Raw genomic sequence first — 21,538 nt, 5'->3', positions numbered from 1 at the left:
TTGTCAAAAACTTACATGAAATACACATGCATCTTTTGCAGTGTTATGCACATTTTTTCAATTCAAAATTTACTAGAGTTGTCTTCCATGTAAATCCTAGTAAATTTAATTATAGCGTTGGTATATATATTAATCTGTACTCATAAACAGATATGATTTTACCCGGAGTGGAGGGGGAAACCATTATGCCCTATTTTATACTGACCATCTGATGTCTAGCCCTTGAACGTATACTGTTCTGAAATAGTTTTTCTTCCATGTCTAATGAAAACAGGTCATATACATTGTTTTCAATGTTAATTGCAGGGCTCGAATTTTAGCTCGCATACTCACTAAATGCCAGTCAGTTTTGCTGATACCAACCTCATAAAAAATCTACTTGCTAAAATTTGCTTGAGTCCCATATTTGCTAATGAGTACACAAAGAATATCATGTGGCATAGACACTTAATATCTCATTACAGGTAAGCATAAAACACTTTTGTGACACTAATCGCGAGTGCCGAATTTGATTACTTAGTACACATTTGCAGTACACAATATTCCAACACAGTGATCTCCCTTGACAAGCAGACCAGTACAGTAAAGGAAAATCCACTGTTGTTTTTCGTGAATGTGTCCTTAAGATATATATGAACTATTAAGTGTCAGAATAAAGTTGACACTAGTTCATTAAACTGGAACTGACCTGTATATGTACTTTTGTTACTATATTATATGGCATAGAATGCTAAATTAACCGAATTTAATACTTAGGAAAAAAGCAAGTAACTTTTTGAAAATGCGAGTAAAAAATTACCCTGTTGCGAAAAATTGCAAGTAGGAAAAAAGTCTAAATTCGAGCCCTGAGTTGTCTAGGTTCCAGGACAAACATACTAAATTAGGCCTATAGCTAAATTGGTTTTTAAAATCAGTCTAATGATAACAATTTATCAGAAAAAAAATATTATAATGAAACAAATTAAAAAATAGACAAAATAAGAGCATTTTAAGTGACACTCTTATTCAAAATCAGTACAAATACATGTATAACAAACATCAATTTTGATTGATAAAACCTTTAAATTTACTACTTACTAAATAATGCATTTAGGGAAAATATTAATAATTGATTACAAGATAATAACCGTTTCTTTAATAGCAGAAAGTGCAAAGATATTAAATGACTGGTGACTGCTAAAAGATTTACTGTGCTCTATTGTAGTCTCATATGGTAAAAATACCATGTTTCATGCTCATTTCTTTTAAATGTAACACAGTATCCTTCATAAGATCTGTTGTTTTCGACATTTATTCATCCTTTTTGAAACATTAAAACTATATAATTAATTGTGGTAAATCTTATTTGGCAGTAAGAGTGGACAAAAAAACTCCTAGGGCTTAAATTAAGATTCAGTAAATGGAAAGTTGCAACTTATCCATTAAACTGGCATCCTCAGGTATCTGGTTACAACATTGAGATTTGTCTTTATCTACCGAGCATACGACCTTCACCTACATTAATAATTCAAATACTTGACTCAATTTCCAAATTTGGACAACATGTATGTTCTCCAATCTAATTGTTGTTTTTATAGTAACCAGAAATTCTATTTCGTCATATTCTGAGTTAATATGTCAAGCGGTCAAGTTGGGAGCCATTTTATCAGGACTCCTAACAGAGATTTCGTATCCAGCAGAGATGTTTCAACAGAAGTACTTCACTCTTTAAAATTCTTCCTAGGAAGGAGATTACTAGGGTTCTTGATAAATCAGCCCCTAGGACATGTAATCATAAAACCACCACCCCACCCCACCTCTTTTCTGCCTGTCAAATCTTTCGTTGTATTGTTTACATTTTTTACTGGACTTTTATGTATGTATTGTACAGTCTGAAAGAACTTTTATGTGTGTCCAACTTTATGGGACTTATCTACTTATTATTTCATCTCATTTTCAAATGTATATAATAATACAATAAATATTGGCTGGTGTAAATGCACCAGCCCTTTTCAATCCAATAGCTGTTAGTGGTTCTTGTCCCATAAATGAACTGCGAATTTGTGACAGTGCAAATACAAAACATCTTAAGTCAATTCCTAACTTAAGTCATTTTCTTTAGCTTAGAGTATCACACTAATCACATGATATAACATCTTAATAGTTTGTGAAGTATTTGACTGTCTTTGATTTGATTGAAAATACATACTTCAATGTATACTTTTCTTTTAATTTGACTATGACAATTTGAAAAAAAAAATGACTTAACTTAAATGATATTAGATGTTTTATGATTGCGGGCCCAGGTGGCCCAGGTCTTTATCCTATTTTATGAAGGCATGAACTCATCAGTGGTAGGGATATAGGCTCTTTGTAAAATATATAGATGCTGAAACTGATTTATGAACAGAGTCACCTGAATTTCCTTTTGCAACACTAAAGGTTGCATTGTAATATTTCAGAAAGACTGCACCTGCCTAAATAATACTGGAGGCGATCAGTTTCTTACCCTGTAGCCCCCTATAAATTATTACTTATTTCAGAGAAGAAACTTGCAATCCTGACTGAGTTGCTAAAGCAACAGCTGTAAACAAAATGGCCACTCCACCTCACCGACGAGAGCGATCGAGGTCAGTCAGCCATATAAATATTGACTTGGAAGCTTTAAACAATGGGCGTCGCCCATCCTCCCTCCCACTGTCACCCATGACGCCGCCATCTGCGAGGGCAAGATATGCACGACGAGGAAGTGTGGCCGATGTCTGGAAATCCACAATGGGGGCTATCATGCAAGTATTATAATTACCATAAGAATAAAGGAATACTAGCTACACTTAGCTATGGCATGTTATTGTGTTAGACTGGTCTCGTCTTGGTTACATTCATCGGTAACAAATGACACCTTGGTGGATTCAAGGCATTAATTTTCATAACAATATATTTGTTTCCAAGTAAAACTCTTTCTTGGAATATTAATTGATTATCATAATAATTGACATTAACTGACAATGTACAGTCTCCATTGATCCAAAACTGCCAGTGGACTTAAAATGCTGCTTGATCTGAGTGTGGCTGTTTAATGTCACCTCATAAAGTGTAGTTATTAATGTTCTCATTATTTAGGATCATCGATTACATCTTTAGATTCTTGATAATTGACTACGGCTCCCGGCATTGACACTGTTGCACTTTTCATAACTTTCAATATTTAGTTTCAATCGACTTCATGGTACGTTTCACAATTGACCTTTTTCTGACTTGTTTGTTTTGTTTGTAGTTAAATGCCCATTTGCAGAATTTTAAATGATTTATTTTATAACGTATCTTTTGTGGAAAGTTACTTCTTTTGCTAACTTCATGGGAGACAACTTGTTACTGGAGTACTGAGGGATGTAAGTGGGTTATCTGCCCAGATAACTACTGCTATAGTCTTTCAATGCATATTTGATGATGTTTTCAGAGAAGCATTTTAATTAACTTGCTTGGAGCCAATATTGAAAAAATGCGACTGTCTACTGACCGCCGATGACACATTAAAGAATCATAGGAATCAGTAACATGCACTACATATGTCAAGGGAGGTAAATGATTTATGGTCCACATTCTAGACTCTTGATTCCAAGATGTTGTCTCCCTTTCTGTATTGGCAGAATCACAAATGGTAATAATTAAATGTTACCCTTGAACCCCTTGAACTGCTAATGTCTTTAATGCACATGGCATATTAACTGGTTGAATTGATTTGTACATATATATTTGGATATTCATTTTATTTTGTAAAAATGGCTTATTTGAATTTGGCTTTAAAAATAAAAAATAAGCACCTTAAAAAGGCGAGATTGAATAAAAAAACTCAGATATTTAAAGAGACGTCAAAGATCTCTTAATAATATATTTATTTAATGGTACATTTTAATCATATAAGAATAAAAATAGTATTATAACTATGACTTCATTTTAATAGACTGGTTACATTTTATTATAAAGCTTTATATATCAAGATCATCTGAATTCCAAAATCACTTCATTTCCGTTGCTATAAAGGTCATAAAAATCTGGGTGATTTATGTTTCTTCCAATGTTTTAAAGGGATATAGTTGAAAGAATTTTAGTTTGCGATTAACAAGTAGGCAAGTGATCGCAGTTGGTTACACTCCTACCTACTAGCAGTTTGTTGTTTGAGCCCCACACCAGGCATATTTTTTACTGTTTTAAAGGGACATGTTCACATTATAGGGTCAGGTAGTAAATGCCTCAATGATAAACATCACCAAGAATTCAAAACAGAGCTTTATTGTTTGTAATTATATATAAATGTGACATAGAATGCTCTATTTATTTGCGGAAAGAAATAGTGAACACTTTTGAAAGTTTTTTATTTTAGGCTTGGATTTACAACATTCTGTGTAAATGAATGTCTGCCTGTTGGTGTTTGTTCATAAAAGTAAAAGTAAAATAACTCAATTCGAACAAAGTTTTTACAAAAGCATTGGGAACATTTTATTCTTTGAGAGAGTCCCTTAAATAGTTTACTTAGAAACCAAAGTTGTATTTTTAAAAGCTGCATTGCTCCAATGATCGTGAAATCTACTGTTTTTGTGAAAATGAATGCCTGAAAGCAGGTTTTGTGAGCGTTTATCTAACAATATCAATAAATCAATATCAATAATATGAATGCTTTTTCATACTTAATACTTTTTTTTTATACTTTTTTGAGAACTATTCTTTGATTTATTATATCTTCGAAACACCTAGAATGCACTCTCTGTGTAGCACATTACCTTAATTAGAGAAAAAGAAACTTACAAAATTGTTTAAACCATTTCATATCAATTTGAAATATCTCTCATTTTCTTATATAATTGGTTATTAGATGAAAGGCTTTCAGAATGTTTTAACAATTTGTCAATTATAAACTTTCATGATTATAGATATGTAGTAATATCTAGATATTTCACCATGATTTTAAGAATCTATTGTCCATTTTGAAAGGTTTTGTTCGAATAGAGCAAGTTTATCTTTTAACCTTTTTTTTAAAATCACCTATTCCCAAATTTGCTTAAGTTCTTGAAATTTGCATACCGGCAGGTTATACTATTGTTCAGTTGACGCATCTTTTGTAATATATTTACTCCGGCAAATGAATGTGCAAATCTGTAGTTTATAACAAAGACATCTAGCTAGCTGACACTCATCTTTATTCAAATGCACCCTTTAAATTCATTTATAGTGACTGTGGCTGAGGAGCGCAAACACTGAAGGTTTTCAATTTTAAAGTGTTAAAGTGACCCTATCAAAAGTCATTTTCAAAGTTTAGTTTTTAATTGAAATATACACACATAAAGCTGAAGGGGTAGTCAAGGTTTGTACTCCACCTAGTTTTGCTTTAAATTTAAGGTCATAATTATTTTTCTTTTGGCTTTTTTCTAATGTTGACCAACGCAGAGTGTTCTACTGTTAGAAGGCTGTAGTCGAGGTTTCATAAGGCAGTTCATAAAAGAAAACAGTTTCTAGTACCATAAAATCATGAAGTTTATCTTCTTCACATATTTATTTCTCACTCAGTCTGACTTAAGTTACATGAACACCCTTGTATGACACTGTGATTGTGATGCAGTTTTTAGCTTGTAAAAGAAAAAGTGGGATAGTGCAATAGCCTTGACAAAATTTTGTAGAGCAAAAACATTTTCCTTGGCCATTACTCTTTTTTTTCAAGATATTCAAATGAAACTTGGTATGAATGTTTCCACAGACAATACACACATGTATAACAAGACCCATTACTCTGTCCTTAATATTAATGTTGTGCCCCTTGTGTAGCTAGGGAAAAGAGTAGCGTTGGCATTCACAGCACAATTTGTTTGGTCCATAGTCTTTATTTTTCCGCAACAAAATCAAATGTAGACTTAATAAATGTGTTTCTATGATAATGTTTTACTGTTGTAACTTGTTGGGCTCTGCCTGAAGTATTTATTTAACATTTAAAAACTGGCTTTGTGATTCTAGATGTTAATCTTTCCTATCGAAATCTCAACCTATAAATTCAATGTACGTTTTTGAATTAAAACCTAGCGGGCAGTGAATGTCTTGGCCTTATAATGCGAAAAGAAAACATTCTCAAAGAAAATAAGGACCTTCAATGTATCAAATGTTTAAATGTTAAACTAGATGCCAATTAAGTGTTCCTTGACCTTTGTAGATACAGAATTGTTCAATAGAAGAAGAATAAAGGAAATCATGGGCCGAAAATGTTTTGTTAAATGATTTTATTTTTTTTAAATATTACTCAAAACATTGCTTAAGATATACAGTTTCTATGCACAAAGTTGTATATTAGTCAGTGGAACAAATTAAAGAGTGTGAAAAGCTAAATTGTGGAATATTTAATATTATAAGGCTGTAATTTCCTATCAAGCTCTACTGTGACTAAATCTTTAAGATAAAAAAATATTAAAACATGACAAAAGGTTCCATTTTTAACTCTTGGACAAATTTGTCATTCTCTTGAAAAGGATGATTTTCATTAAACTGAGAAGAATGGTGGTATATGGGGTTGATGAAAATTGAATTTGTATGATATCAGTGTTGTAAGGTAATTAATTGAATTTTAATGAGCTGAATCCTAAGGTTATTAAAAAGTTTGACTCTGGTATAAATCAAGATTTGAGGAGATTTTGACGTGCTGGGATGTAAAAAATATTCATTGCTGAAGTCATGTAATAAAAAAGTGAAAAATTATTTTGTTTTAAGCATTTTGAAAAGTTGGCACCCTATTTGGTGCAGGTAATGGTTGAAATTCCTGATCAAATAGATGTCAACTGAACTGAACAGAACCGAAATAATGAAACAGAACAGAACGTATAGAACTGAACAGAACTGAATTATTATCAATATTATTTTGATCACAACCGAAAATGATACAAAATGCAATTGTATCGTGGAACTAATTGTAAAATGAACTAGTAGAACCTATCTCAGAAAACTTTGAACAATTTGTGTTGGACTCATGTTGGAAAATAAGTTGGCAAAAATGGATGGAGGATTACGAAAGACTAACAGCTACCCATCCAATCTGTTGTCTGCCGAGATGTAAGTATTCTGGAAGTCAATTATGAAGCTGCTATCTGCTTTTCCTTCTAATGTCATGTTAAACTCAAAATGGGTTAGTTGCGAAGATTAGTTCCAATTATTTTAGTTCAAGATTAGAAAAAGAAAATAATTTTATTGTAAGGAAGCAAAAGTATTACCCTGCCCTTGTTAGTGATATGACCCCGGCCCTTGTGAGTGATATGACCCCGGCCCTTGTTGGTGATATGACCCTGGCCCTTGTTAGTGATATGACCCCGGCCCTTGTTAGTGATATGACCCCGGCCCTTGTGAGTGATATGACCCCGGTCCTTGTTAGTGATATGACCCCGGCCTTTGTTAGTGACATGACCACGGCCCTTGTTAGTGATATGACCCCGTTTCTTGTTAGTGACATGACCCCGGCCCTTGTTAGTGATATGACTCCATTTCTGGTTAGTGATATGACCCCAGCCCTTGTTAGTGATAAGACCCCCGCCCTTGTTAGTGATATGACCCCATTTCTTGTTAGTGATATGACCGCGACCCTTGTGAGTGACATTACCCCGGCCCTTGTTAGTGATATGACCCCATTTCTTGTTAGTGACATGACCCCAGCCCTTGTTAGTGACATGAACCCGGCCCTTGTTAGTGATATGACCCCATTTCTTGTTAGTAATATGACCGCGACCCTTGTGAGTGATATGACCCCGGCCCTTGTTAGTGATATGACCCCGGCCCTTGTTAGTGATATGACCCCAGCCCTTGTTAGTGATATGACCCCGGCCCTTGTTAGTGATATGACCCTGGCCCTTTTTAGTGATATGACCCCATTTCTTGTTAGTGATATCACCCCAGCCCTTGTTAGTGACATGACCCCGGCCCTTGTTAGTGATATGACCCTGGCCCTTGTTAGTGATAAGACCCCGGCCCTTGTTAGTGACATGACCCCGGCCCTTGTGAGTGATATGACCCCAGCCCTTGTTAGTGACATGACCCCATTTCTTGTTAGTGATATGACCCCGGCCCTTGTTAGTGATACGACCCCGGCCCTTGTTAGTGATATGACTGCGACCCTTGTTAGTGACATGACCCCGGCCCTTGTTAGTGATATGACCCCGGCCCTTGTTAGTGATATGACCCCGGCCCTTGTTAGTGGTATGACCCCGGCCCTTGTTAGTGACATGACCCCGGCCCTTGTTAGTGACATGACCCCGGCCCTTGTTAGTGATATGACCCCGGCCCTTGTTAGTGATATGACCCCGGCCCTTGTTAGTGATATGACCCCGGCCCTTGTTAGTGATATGACCCCGGCCCTTGTTAGTGATATGACCCCGGCCCTTGTTAGTGACATGACCCCGGCCCTTGTTAGTGACATGACCCCGGCCCTTGTTAGTGATATGACCCCGGCCCTTGTTAGAGATATGACCCCGGCCCTTGTTAGTGATATGACGTTTAAACTGTAATTGGTGTTGTTTTATTCAGGGGGATTATCATAATGAATACTTCATCAATGAAAAAATATTTAAGGTTTTAATTTTGTAATTTTAAATATGTTTAACATCATTGTTTCCGGACCTAACTGCAGCGTAGTGCATTTAAAAAGTTCTATTTATCACTTTTAAATTGTATTGATTTGAATTGACTTTTCTTATTATAATTGGTCTCCTAACCGTTTTATGTTTGAGCTATGTCATTGTAGATTTGAACTTATTAATTATTGATAAAACAAATTTCACAGATCAGCTTTAGCGCGGGCAAACAGGTATAAACTTTGAAAGAATTTCAGAAAAGAAATCCAGTGTGGATACAAATTGGACAATTAACATTCAAATACAGGGCATTGAGTTTAATGGTATAATAGTTGATGAGAGAATCTTGTTTACATGAAACTTACTTCACATGCATATAAGCAAAATACTTTAAAGGAATGAAACTGTGGGTGGCAGTAGATGGTTACAGTATGAGGTAATTATCTGTCCATCTCTTACACTAGAATTCAGGGATTTGAATAACACATTGCAGTTCCATATCCACATGGCTACCTGAGTTTTCATCCCAATTTAGCAATATAAAAAATAGCTTTAACTTTTAATCACTGTATTGCATCATCATTTATTGATCTATGTTGTATTGTTAACTCTTTTAAGCTTGGTATAATCAGAAATTAAACTTTCCAGTTAAAAGTCTGTGTAACCATGGAAACCCATGCTCTGTTTTTGAAAGTTAAAGTTGAACCAATTATTAGGATTTTTTCCTTTGAAAAGTTCTTGTATGAGAATGTATAAGAAGTTAGACCAACAGTCAAAGGAGTGTTAGCATATTGCATCATGGGTATGCCAATATTACATACAAGTATTACGATATATACAATATCTATTGAGAACTTTTCAAACTTGGGCTGCACTTCCAAACTAGAATTGCACTTTATCTTATTATTATTTTGATCATTAACTGATCTGTTTTCATTTGGTTAAGGTGTTTAAGAGACAATGTTTGTTTAAATCAATGGGAACATTGGAATAGTCTTGCTCAATTTAGACTATTTAGAGATAATACCATATAAGGAGTTTATCCCTAATTACATCAGTTAATTCCTAACCATAATAGCCTTCCTGTTTTTCAAGTTAAAAAAGAGATTGAGTAATATGTTATAGTGTTGAATAATGTGGTGGAGGTGGTGAAGGAGATGTCTCGCAAATTTATACAATAAAGTTGGGGTCATAGTCTAGAAGCTGTTTAACGTGTCTAAAAAAAGTACAAATGGTACAGGTTAGTAATGACAATGTGCTGATGGCTTGCAAGTCCCACCACTTGGACTAAACTATTTGAGTTACACTTCTTGATTTCCAAGATCAACGGTGAATAATGCACCAGTCAATTGTAACCACGGCCCCCCCAGGTCCGGGGGTATACCGTGGATAGCCGGGGAAAAGGGCCTTGTTTTTACTTTCCAGTTGGCCCGGCAGGGCCGAGTGACCGTGGTGGTTTTGTCATAGCGCCAAATTAAGCCGAGATTGGACCTTATAAAGAGTCTCTGGGGTGCGGGGGCATTTGGCCGGGGTTTAACCAATAGTTCGTCCCTGCAGGGCGGGGATTTTACTCGGGGTTGGCTGGACCAAAAGTCAAAGTCCCGGCTATTCCCCGGACCTGGGGGGGGCGTGGTTACAAATAACTGGTGCATAAGGGATGACATTAGCACTTAAACACTGTCAAATTAACAATATCTATACAGAAAAACAAAATGTACACTGGTTACATTGGTTTGAAAAGTGGTATATAACTGAATTTATACAAATCAACACTAATTTTTAAGCTTATTTTGAGAAAGCACAGCTCAGACAGTATGTCAAACACCTGATTCAGTATGTCTGACAGTTAAGCTAGTATGTTAGACAGTAGAGCCAATATGTCAAACAGTTTAGCCCTTATGTCCAACAATTCAGCCGGCATGTCAGACAGCTCATCAAGTATGTAATTTAGGTAGGCCAGTATGTCTAATGTGGCTATCATTGTAAGGTAAATGTGACTGACATTGTTCAGCCAGTGTAGCAGTTATTGTTATGTAAATGTGGCTTACATTATTTAGCCAGTGCATCTGACATTGTAAGGTAAATAAGGCTGCCATTGTCAGCAAGTTTAGCCAACATTATTAGGTAAATGATGTTGACATTGTTTAGCCAGTGAAGCTGACATTCTTAGGAAAATGAGGCTGACATTGTTTAGCCAGTGAAGCTGACATTCTTAGGAAAATGAGGCTGACATTGTTTAGCCAGTGATGCTGACATTCTTAGGAAAATGAGGCTGACATTGTTTAGCCAGTAAAGCTGACATTATTATGAAAATGAGGCTGACATTGGTTAGCCAGTGATGCTGACATTCTTAAGTTAATATAACTGACCTTATTAGCTAAAAGAGGCTGACATTGTTTAGCCAGTGAAGCTGACATTCTTAAGTTAATATAACTGACCTTATTAGCTAAAAGAGGCTGACATTGTTTAGCCAGTGAAGCTGACATTCTTAAGTTAATATAACTGACCTAATTAGCTAAAAGAGGCTGACATTGTTTAACCAGTAAAACAAGACTTTGTTAGGCAAATGTGGCCAACATTTTAAGTCAGTATAGCAAAAATGGTTTGGTAAATGAGGCTGACATTGTTAGCAAGTGCATCTGCTTTTGTAAGCCAGTGTCAACTAGCTCACAATCTTAACCAGTTAAATAATTATGGCTGATAGCTGGTAGTTTATCCAGTTAGTAACCAATGTAGCCATACCAGATTTCAAGTGTTGGTAGATTTATTAAAGTCTTAAAAACATTTTATGGCTGTTTTAAGTATAAATTTATGATTCATTTGATTGCTTCATTATCAAGAATTTAAAAAAGGAGAATTTGAAAACAGATATTTTAGTTTTAGAAATGGAAAGCACTACTGTTCATTGCAAAGCAAACATTTTGCATGACAAATATTTGCATGGAGGATATCATAACAATCAGAACGGAAGATCGTGTTTAATGTCAATGTTTGGTTTTGGTGTCTGTTTGCATACCGTATGTTCGGGATTGCATTCGATGTGTGTCGTCAGACCTTATCAAGAACAATGCACTAATCGCAACAAATTAGAAAGCAGACATTGATGGGATCGTAATGATTGCTTGGTTACTTCTGTTTGCACAAGTGACATGAGACAGAGTCTTTTTGTACCTTCTATGTCAATATTTAATCAGCAATTTCTTTTCTTGATAAAGTGGGTTTGAATCCTGTTGAAAGTGTGGCGCTGAAAAACACTTCATGCTTTTCAGCGTTCGGAAACTTTCACATGAAATTGAAATGGATTTTTTCAGCTATGTAGGCAAATATTTATGAGGTTTCAAAGGATTATTAACATATGCGTTATTATTGAAGTTTGAAACATTTTGATTGAAATTGAATTTCATGAATTTAATAACAATGGATTAGAATTTCAATATGAATGAAATCTTCTGTATTATATTTACGACTCACTCAATGAACACATTGATAAGGTTTCTAAAGAAAGTAACACATTCAGTACATTAGAAATAATGAATTGTATTAGTTAATATGAACTTATATTCAGTATCAAGTTCTCTAAACATTATTTCATTTTCATATAATATCTGGACTTTTTTCTCTATTTTTCTGATAAGTGTTGGAAATAAATACAAAAATAATGAACTAAAATTGTGACAGATGCTTGCAGAAAAAATAGTGTTTATTTTTTGATAATGATATTTGTTTCAATTTTGGATGTGTCATTAATTGTACACCATGGTGGACTTAAAATCCATTTATCAAATATTTGTTATTATGTAATATTCCTCTATACCATTTACCTAGCTGTCAATAACTTATAGTAAGGGTAAAGTGATTTTTATGCTTAAGTAAATTTTGATTTCCCTTAAGTTAATATCTGATCATAATAGCTCCTTGGATTTTAAGATTTATATTGATGGTATCATTGTTTGAGTTCTCTTAAAATTTCAACATTCTGAGTGCATTTTTATTTTATTTATCATTTTTGTATATCTCTACATGTATTTGCCATGGAGAAAAATTAAGGTTGCTTGACAATTCTATCTAAGCAAATACAATAGAGGTTTAACATATTCCTTGTTTCAACAAAAATGATAGATTTGAGCACAGTGTCTTGTTAATTAATTGCATTTTCACATTTTCGCAGGGCTTAAACTATTTATTTTGATCTTGAAATTGGAAAATATTGAGGACATTGTCGAGTTATTAAATGAGTTTCAATCTTAATGACGTAGTGCAGATTATATTTGGAATATAGTTCAATTTATATAATATGAATTAACCACAATGTCGGCAATTTCACTGTTGAAATAGTGCTGGAATATTATTGAAATAAGCACAAATAAGCTTTAAATGTATAGAAAAGTTGACGTCTTACTTTTCTTTATTATTACAATGATATTTTTATTCCTTTTTCATTCCTTCTCTAATATGTTGAATGATTAAGTAATTAAGGTTTTGAAATGTACTTTCTGTTCAAAGAAAAAGAGAGGAGAATCAAATATTATTTAAATTAATTGACAAGTATTTACGAAATATTTTGTTTCTTTTGTTGGTATAATTGATTTCGTAATTGATTTTTTTTCTTTGATAATTAATGCTTAATATTGTAGGGGCTTTGAACTAAAGTGCAGGGCAAGTATTTATGGAAACTTAAATTGCTATTTCAATCCATAGATCAAAATGAAAACTCTTATGTTGTTTGAGTCTCCTCAGCATCAGTCTATATGGAATGCTTTGCGTGGTGAAAGATTTTGACTGAAATCACTATGTAATTGTAGTTAATGTACGGAAATTATTTCCTTTAGTTATTTATAATTTATTTAAACATAAATATACAATTTAATTCCACCGGAAGTTATAAGCAAGCTGTTGATTTAAAATATCTCAGAACATGCTGTAGAAAGATAATTGTTAAAAATGTTGGATTTATTTAATAATTTCTTTTTCATGAGACTGCAAATTGAAATATATACAAAAGTGAATGAGAAGTGAACCTTACACAAATAAGATAAAATGGATCTTTACTTAAAGAATGGAATAACTGTGTAAAATGGATAATATATAAATAAAAAAATACTTGCAAAAGTTATAAGAGCATCACCTTGCAAGAATAAGAACGTAATAAAAACAGCAAAGAAAACTCTAACTTTGCTGTGTTAAGGGACCTTATTACAATTGCAGAAAAAAATACCTATTTTTGATGTATTAAACAGCAGAGTAGGAATACAATGAGTCACAAGGATACCGATGGGCACGTTGTCCATGGTGGACATGGCTTACACGGTGGACATGTTTCACACATCTCGCACGAACATTCGGACATGTCGGAACATGAGACAACTGATGAGGAAATATGGTAGGTGATTGAGTTGAACGATAATTTTGATAACTGAGTCATTCATTATCATCTTTTTATTCTTATTTTGATGTTATAATTTAAAGGTCATATTTGATGCTGCTTTTTTTTTATATCTCCCTAACGTGTATGGGTTGAGGTTTGATGCTATTTTTTAACAGGGAAAAAGGTCTAAAACGTACTGCTTTAGAACGTTTGTGTGGGGCCAGTTATGATAAGGCAGTGCGGACATGAAATGTACAACTGCTTCATTACATTTGTGTGTGGCAATTTATGATAAGGCACTCTGAGCAGGCATAAAATGTACAACTGCTTTATTACATTTGTCTGCCTACCGTATATGTCCTATTAATTGCTCCCTGTGCATGTTTTTGTGACTTTGCGCTTAAAAAAACGTTTTTCCCCAGTAAGCAACTTTTCAAAGCTGTTCAATTGGAGTCAAAAACATGAAATAACGATCATTTTCCCCTGAATCCTAGCTTCATACATAACAGTACACAAATTTCGGCAATTTAATTGTGACTGTCATTGTGTACAAGAGGGTTATGGTTTCTATATATGCGTGACGTCAGCAGGTGCAGAAAATGGCGGTCATAGGAATGCATATCATTGGATTTGTTTTTTCATTTTTGGAGGTTAAGGTATTTATTATTCTAATTTTTTCCACAGAATCAGAAAATAGACCCCTGGCCCATCTATTCGGGCATGCAAGTTTAATAGGACATTAACGGTGTGCATGCCCACCTTTTCAAAAGTGCTTTCTGCTTAAAGTAAAATCTATTATTTAAACCAGTTAAAACAAGATCAAGGAAAGTGTCTCTAGAAAGTCATTGTTTTATATTTAGATTTGCAATGAAATGTTTTATATTTAGATTTACAATGAAACAACGTTACAGAAAAGTGCTCTCAGTAATGCAGCTAAAGTACAAGAATTGGCTACAGCGCTATTGGCCAAACATGATCTGAAGCAAACGCAACCCTGGTCTTATAGTTATATCACATGATCACATGATTTCTTCCGAAACCACATCATTTAACATTCCTATGTCCGGGCTGCATCTGGGGGGTATTTGTCATCTTCAGTGATAACTCCTGAACAAAAGTTGCATACATTGTAAATAAACATTAATGCAATTAATATCATATATAATGGAATTAGAAATAAGTTAAATAGAATGAAGCCAAAGCAATGGATTGCTATTGTCTATTCCAATATGTTTTTAAAAGGGAACAAAAGTAGTACTTATGTATTTTTTCCTGCCATATCTATTATACCTCTTGAAGCATTTGCCACATTTTGTGACCATGTTCACGTCTGTTTAGAAGTGTTTCTACAAACTACATTATCATAAACTATTAAATTTTCAACATAATGAAGTAAAACAATATCAAAGAAATAATTTTGAAGTATATATCAAAACTAAATACTTCAATGAAATGTATGTTTGTGTATAAAGTTTTAACTTAAGGTTGATATATAATGGGTAATTTTGACAACATTTAGCCATTTTAATGGGGTGCTACTTAAATCAAAATGTTCTGCAAAATATGGTTTAATTTAAACTTGTGATCTTATAATCCTGTGTAGTTTATGGCTTATAATCCTGTGTAGTTTATGGCTTATAATCCTGTGTAGTTTATGGCTTATAATCCTGTGTAGTTTATGGCTTATAATCCTGTGTAGTTTATGGCTTATAATCCTGTGTAGTTTATGGCTTATAATCCTGTGTAGTTTATGGCTTATAATCCTGTGTAGTTTATGGCTTATAATCCTGTGTAGTTTATGGCTTATAATCCTGTGTAGTTTATGGCTTATAATCCTGTGTAGTTTATGGCTTATAATCCTGTGTAGTTTATGGCTTATAATCCTGTGTAGTTTATGGCTTATAATCCTGTGTAGTTTATGGCTTATAATCCTGTGTAGTTTATGGCTTATAATCCTGTGTAGTTTATGGCTTATAATCCTGTGTAGTTTATGGCTTATAATCCTGTGTAGTTTATGGCTTATAATCCTGTGTAGTTTATGGCTTATAATCCTGTGTAGTTTATGGCTTATAATCCTGTGTAGTTTATGGCTTATAATCCTGTGTAGTTTATGGCTTATAATCCTGTGTAGTTTATGGCTTATAATCCTGTGTAGTTTATGGCTTATAATCCTGTGTAGTTTATGGCTTATAATCCTGTGTAGTTTATGGATTATAATCCTGTGTAGTTTATGGCTTATAATCCTGTGTAGTTTATGGCTTATAATCCTGTGTAGTTTATGGCTTATAATCCTGTGTAGTTTATGGCTTATAATCCTGTGTAGTTTATGGCTTATAATCCTGTGTAGTTTATGGCTTATAATCCTGTGTAGTTTATGGCTTATAATCCTGTGTAGTTTATGGCTTATAATCCTGTGTAGTTTATGGCTTATAATCCTGTGTAGTTTATGGCTTATAATCCTGTGTAGTTTATGGCTTATAATCCTGTGTAGTTTATGGCTTATAATCCTGTGTAGTTTATGGATTATAATCCTGTGTAGTTTATGGCTTATAATCCTGTGTAGTTTATGGCTTATAATCCTGTGTAGTTTATGGCGATAAATCGAGACCTTGGAATGGGGGAGTAATTTTTCTGCTCTAAGGGAGGTAATCTCAAACTAAGGGTTACTTTCAATAAGTGATCTTCTCCCTTTACTCTATAGTGGATATGATAAAGATTTAAGTCCAACCAAGGTAAAGTGCATAGAGCCTTGTCAGCCTCCATTCGATTGGGGCTGGTCACTCTTTCTTCTCTCTTCTTGGGTGTGTAACATTTTAGATTGTTCACAACAACTTATTTTGCACTAAATAACATGTATTCTCTATACTGGCTTCATTGATTTTTTTTTGGTGCAATTAACTGCCTTCTTAAGGCTGTTTCCCCTTGCAAAAAAATATCCATTTTTCCCAAAAATGTATAATTTTTTCCCAATTTGATAAATGGACATTATGTTAGTTAATAAAAAAGCAATGAATTTCTTGAAAAATAAACAACATCTTGTCAAGATTAACTCTTCACAGCATAAAAAGGTGAAAACATGTTTATTTGCCATTATATTTGCCATTTTGATCTGATTTTGTATTTTCCCAATCTGGACTTTTTTCCCAATTTGCAAGGCACGGGCGGTAAAAATATTTAAAAAAAATCACTGGGCTTAAATACGAATCATTCATTTCCCCCATAGGCTTCTAAATTCGTCTTTAACACTGCAAGGGGTGTGCAATATAAAGCCATAATACAGCCAATGTGCGTGGACAGACCTCAAAAACACCCACACACTAAGAAGGGGGAGTGAGCACTATTTAAAAAAAAATTGTTCGTGAAAATGGCTATGGTTATTTTTAAAACCATACAATACTAATACAAAGCAAAATATGTTGGTTATAATTCAAGGATGTTGGTACTAAATTGCTGACAAAAAAAGAGGAAGCAATGTTGTAATGAATAAATAAAAACTACTTCCAGTTTTACACAGTGCCATTAGCCTACATATTTGATAATACATGTCAGTGGATATTAAAACAAATAAATTGATCTCTTATAGTATTGAGTTGTCTGTTAATGAAGAAACAATTTCTGTGTTTAATATTTTCATTGTTTCCTCAAATCTATACCCTTGATAATGTTTATACATCATCTCTGCTTGCTTTGATTTCTGTATTCACAATTAAATAGCACCGACAGCCACCGATTGCATTGTGTGTGTTTTTTTACATTTGTGTTCTTTGAGAAAGCAAACACAGAAAAAAGGCAGAGAACCTCATATCTTATTATAGTTTCCACATCAATATGGTGACTTTTATTAATCATGCAAACTCCTAAGCAGGGTAGAAAAATGTTTATAAAAGTATCTTTTGCTGGTTAAAGTGTTCCCCATATACTTGGTAATTGGACTAAAATCATTGAACACTGTGGCTTTGAATTCATATCAGTGAGTTGGATTAAATCTGCTGAATTTAGAATTTAAATCATGAAAAGTTATGGATTAGGATTAATTGAATGAAGTTTTTTGGAAGTATTCTTGAAAAGAGGTGTGGATTTAACACTGATTATTTTTATCTTTTTATTGCATTTTTTAGAGTTATTCATTTTTTAAAAAATAAAGAAATATTTAAGTTAGGAATTAAGCAATTTAAAAGTGAAATAAAATTTATTAGAGGAAACTACAAGGAAATTAACATTAAAATGAAGATTTGCAGTTTTGCCACTTGAGTATCGGACTTCACGACTCGTGACAGTACGTAATAGACTTGAGACTGTACATAATAGACTCGAGACTTTAAGTAATCATGGCGAGAAGGCTAAAAAACAAACGTTAAACTCTAGTGTTATTCAGTCTCTGATTTATGGAGAGACTATTGTGCATTCGTGTACCAAAAATTCCAAATGCTTGACAACTGGTAAGATCCAGGGTCCTTTATCATGATTGCTGAACAATGCTACAACAATTACATTAAAGGATGGCTAAATCCCATAGAGACATGTTGACAATTTTATGATCGAGGATATCTTTGGGATTTAGTGAAAGTACTAAATGCAATGTTGGAATAAAAACTGCATAAATATTTGGTGATTAGTGCAAAAATTCTGCACATTTATGGAGTGATCCGTCTTAAATTTATGAGCTTTGATATGTTTGTTGCATAATATTACTTATGTCTGACAATAGTGTTATTCTAGTTCCAATATTTGAAGTATTTCTTAAGATGCTTTGATAAACAATGTAAAAACAAAACTCTCTCCAAGTACAAAGTTTTTGTCAACATTCTTATCGAAACCATTTACGTTTTCTGCAGTGTACAAATATTTAGATAATTTGATTATTTGATAATTTTTTGCTTTAAAAAAAGAATAAACGCACAACATCCATGCTCAAACAACTGTTTTTATGTGTAGAATGGGAATTATAAACATTATCATCATTTTTAGATTTTTTTAGTCCTGGCTCCAATAAAAATAGTTTTAGTTGAAATAAGAAGTTTGTTATCAATATAAATTCAGTGAGTGAAGCATATAATTGGAATGGAAATCAAATGAGATGCTAATTGTTCAGGAAATGTCCTTATTGAAAAGAAAACTTCATAAGTGATGTTTTTCAGCTTATGTTCAGTGCTTCTTACTGTATTATATGGCTTTCAACTTAAATAGTGGTTAAGAAACTATATGAGTCAAGAAAGTACACGACAAGAAACATGGAAAATCATTGATCATTTACTTTTATAAATAATGCCGATTTGGTATATAATGAATAACTTTGTATGAAATTTGATGAGGACAAGACAAGAGTCATTGTGGATGGGTGTCAAGGAGACTATAAGAACTAACTAAATCAGTGACATTGTACTAAGTTCAATGGCCGAACAACTCATAGAAACGGGGAGACACACTGGAGGGGCGTGGAGACAAGTGGGTGGGAAACACAAGTGGAATGCCTTCCATAATATCTACAAGTAAGTCTGTTGTATCTACCAGTAAGTCCTAAAAACTCCTTCTGTTAAATCAACAAGTAAGTCCTAAAAACTCCTTCTGTTAAATCAACAAGTAAGTCCTAAAAACTCCTTCTGTTAAATCAACAAGTAAGTCCTAAAAACTCCTTCTGTGAAATCAACAAGTAAGTCCTAAAAACTCCTTCTGTGAAATGAACAAGTAAGTCCTAAAAACTTCTTCTGTTAAATCAACAAGTAAGTCCCTAAAAACTCCTTCTGTGAAATGAACAAGTAAGTCCCTAAAAACTCCTTCTGTGAAATGAACAAGTAAGTCCTAAAAACTCCTTCTGTGAAATGAACAAGTAAGTCCTAAAAACTCCTTCTGTGAAATGAACAAGTAAGTCCTAAAAACTCCTTCTGTTAAATCAACAAGTAAGTCCTAAAAACTCCTTCTGTGAAATGAACAAGTAAGTCCTAAAAACTCCTTCTGTGAAATGAACAAGTAAGTCCTAAAAACTTCTTCTGTGAAATGAACAAGTAAGTCCTAAAAACTCCTTCTGTGAAATGAACAAGTAAGTCCTAAAAACTTCTTCTGTGAAATGAACAAGTAAGTCCTAAAAACTCCTTCTGTGAAATGAACAAGTAAGTCCTAAAAACTTCTTCTGTTAAATCAACAAATAAGTCCTAAAAACTCCTTCTGTGAAATCAACAAGTAAGTCCTAAAAACTCCTTCTGCTGTATCGACAAGTAAGTCCCTAAAAACTCCTTCTGTTAAATCAACAAGTAAGTCTTAAAAACTCCTTCTGTGAAATCAACAAGTAAGTCCCCGAAATTTCAGGGCACCTATGCTCAACAGAATGTTCAGGATCTTGCTGGGACTCAGGTTCGACATAATCCCAAACAGAATGATCAGGTTCAGAAAGTTCAGAATTTGTCACATTTTGTGTGCTAGTGGATTGACAAGATGTACCTGCTGACTTACAGTCAGCGAAGAAAGAATCAATTTTGTGAATATTTTTTGCGTCATCTTTTGTTGAAATGCTTTCAGTCATGCGACATTTTCTCGAGCACGCTAAAATTGAAAAAGAACAGAATGCGGGATGTCGTAAAATAAACATCATCAAGGGAGACCACTGCATATAATTATAAGTTTAATCGGTTTAGTTCAGCATGTCTTACCTCCCCTGGCAGACAACAAAACGACTGCTGATTTTTCGCATTTTGGCATTGAGATATTAAATTTTATCGGAGGAAAATTTCATTTTTAGAAAAAAACGAGGCTTATTTTCAATGGCCCCTTCTATATAAGGTAAAAACCCCTTGGTTGTGGAACCTTTAGTCACAAATAATAGCCATGTACAGAATGGTAGCACCAGGGTAATGAAGAATCGAAGTGACATCAATCTGGTACATGGTGCTTTGCAGATTTGGTTTAGTTGTTGTAGTGTATCTATAAAATACCCTGTAATGAAATGAAATTTATGCAAGGGTTATGATAATAGAATTTTTAAAAATTCTTGGGTTCAGAAAGAAGTTGGTTTTAAAAGTTTGGAGCCATTACATGTTCTAAAGGTTCTAATTTGTTTAGACAGCGTATAGATCTGTGAATAAATGTTCTATCAAATGGTTGCATTGGTGTCATATTGGATGGGAAGATTTATGCTTTTTCATTGATACTGAAAAAACAACACCAGTTGAAGTAATAGCGGAAACTATCAATGGGTTTCCTGATGGATAAAACAGTCAATATCACATTTTTTCGCCTTGTTATAGGTTTGAACTAATTGCCGTGCAAGTTTTAATGTGAATTTTCTCTGTAGTTCTAATAGACTGTCATGTGAATACCTTAATTGTTCATGGCTTTTAGAAAGTTCTGGACAAACCAAAGGCAATGAATTGAATTTCAAATAACTTTAGCATGTCAATGAATTACAAAGTAATCATAAAGGATTGTTCCATACAGTTTTAAATAATTTTGACATTAATAATAATAATAATAATATCTTTATTTTAAGAAGGTGACATATTAAGATCATGTACAAAACTACAGAATCTTATTTTCGATATGGCCCTCTGAAACAGAATGAAAATATGGCAAATAATCATAAGACAAACATGAAGACGATGCTAAC

The 21,538-nt window shown here is 33.6% G+C and overlaps 1 protein-coding gene across 3 annotated transcripts in view; it reads left to right on the top strand.

Annotated features, from left to right (window-relative positions):
* The window catches only part of LOC128245077 (uncharacterized), a 63,650-nt gene that overhangs the window by 4,756 nt on the left and 37,356 nt on the right, over positions 1-21,538 (top strand). For 2 of the 3 annotated variants that reach the window (XM_052963281.1, XM_052963280.1), the window contains exon 2: positions 2,523-2,768. In XM_052963281.1, coding sequence (XP_052819241.1) covers positions 2,575-2,768 — 194 coding nt within the window. In that variant the 5' untranslated portion in view covers positions 2,523-2,574. Of the gene's footprint in view, positions 1-2,522; positions 2,769-13,818; positions 13,957-21,538 lie in introns of those variants that run through there. The other variant, XM_052963284.1, reaches the window with a different exon arrangement.

This window comes from Mya arenaria, chromosome 8, assembly GCF_026914265.1.
Source record: "Mya arenaria isolate MELC-2E11 chromosome 8, ASM2691426v1".
Taxonomy (NCBI): Eukaryota; Metazoa; Mollusca; class Bivalvia; order Myida; family Myidae; genus Mya; species Mya arenaria.
The sequence above is the reverse complement of the archived record's forward strand: the minus strand, read 5'-3'. Positions and strand labels throughout refer to the sequence as shown.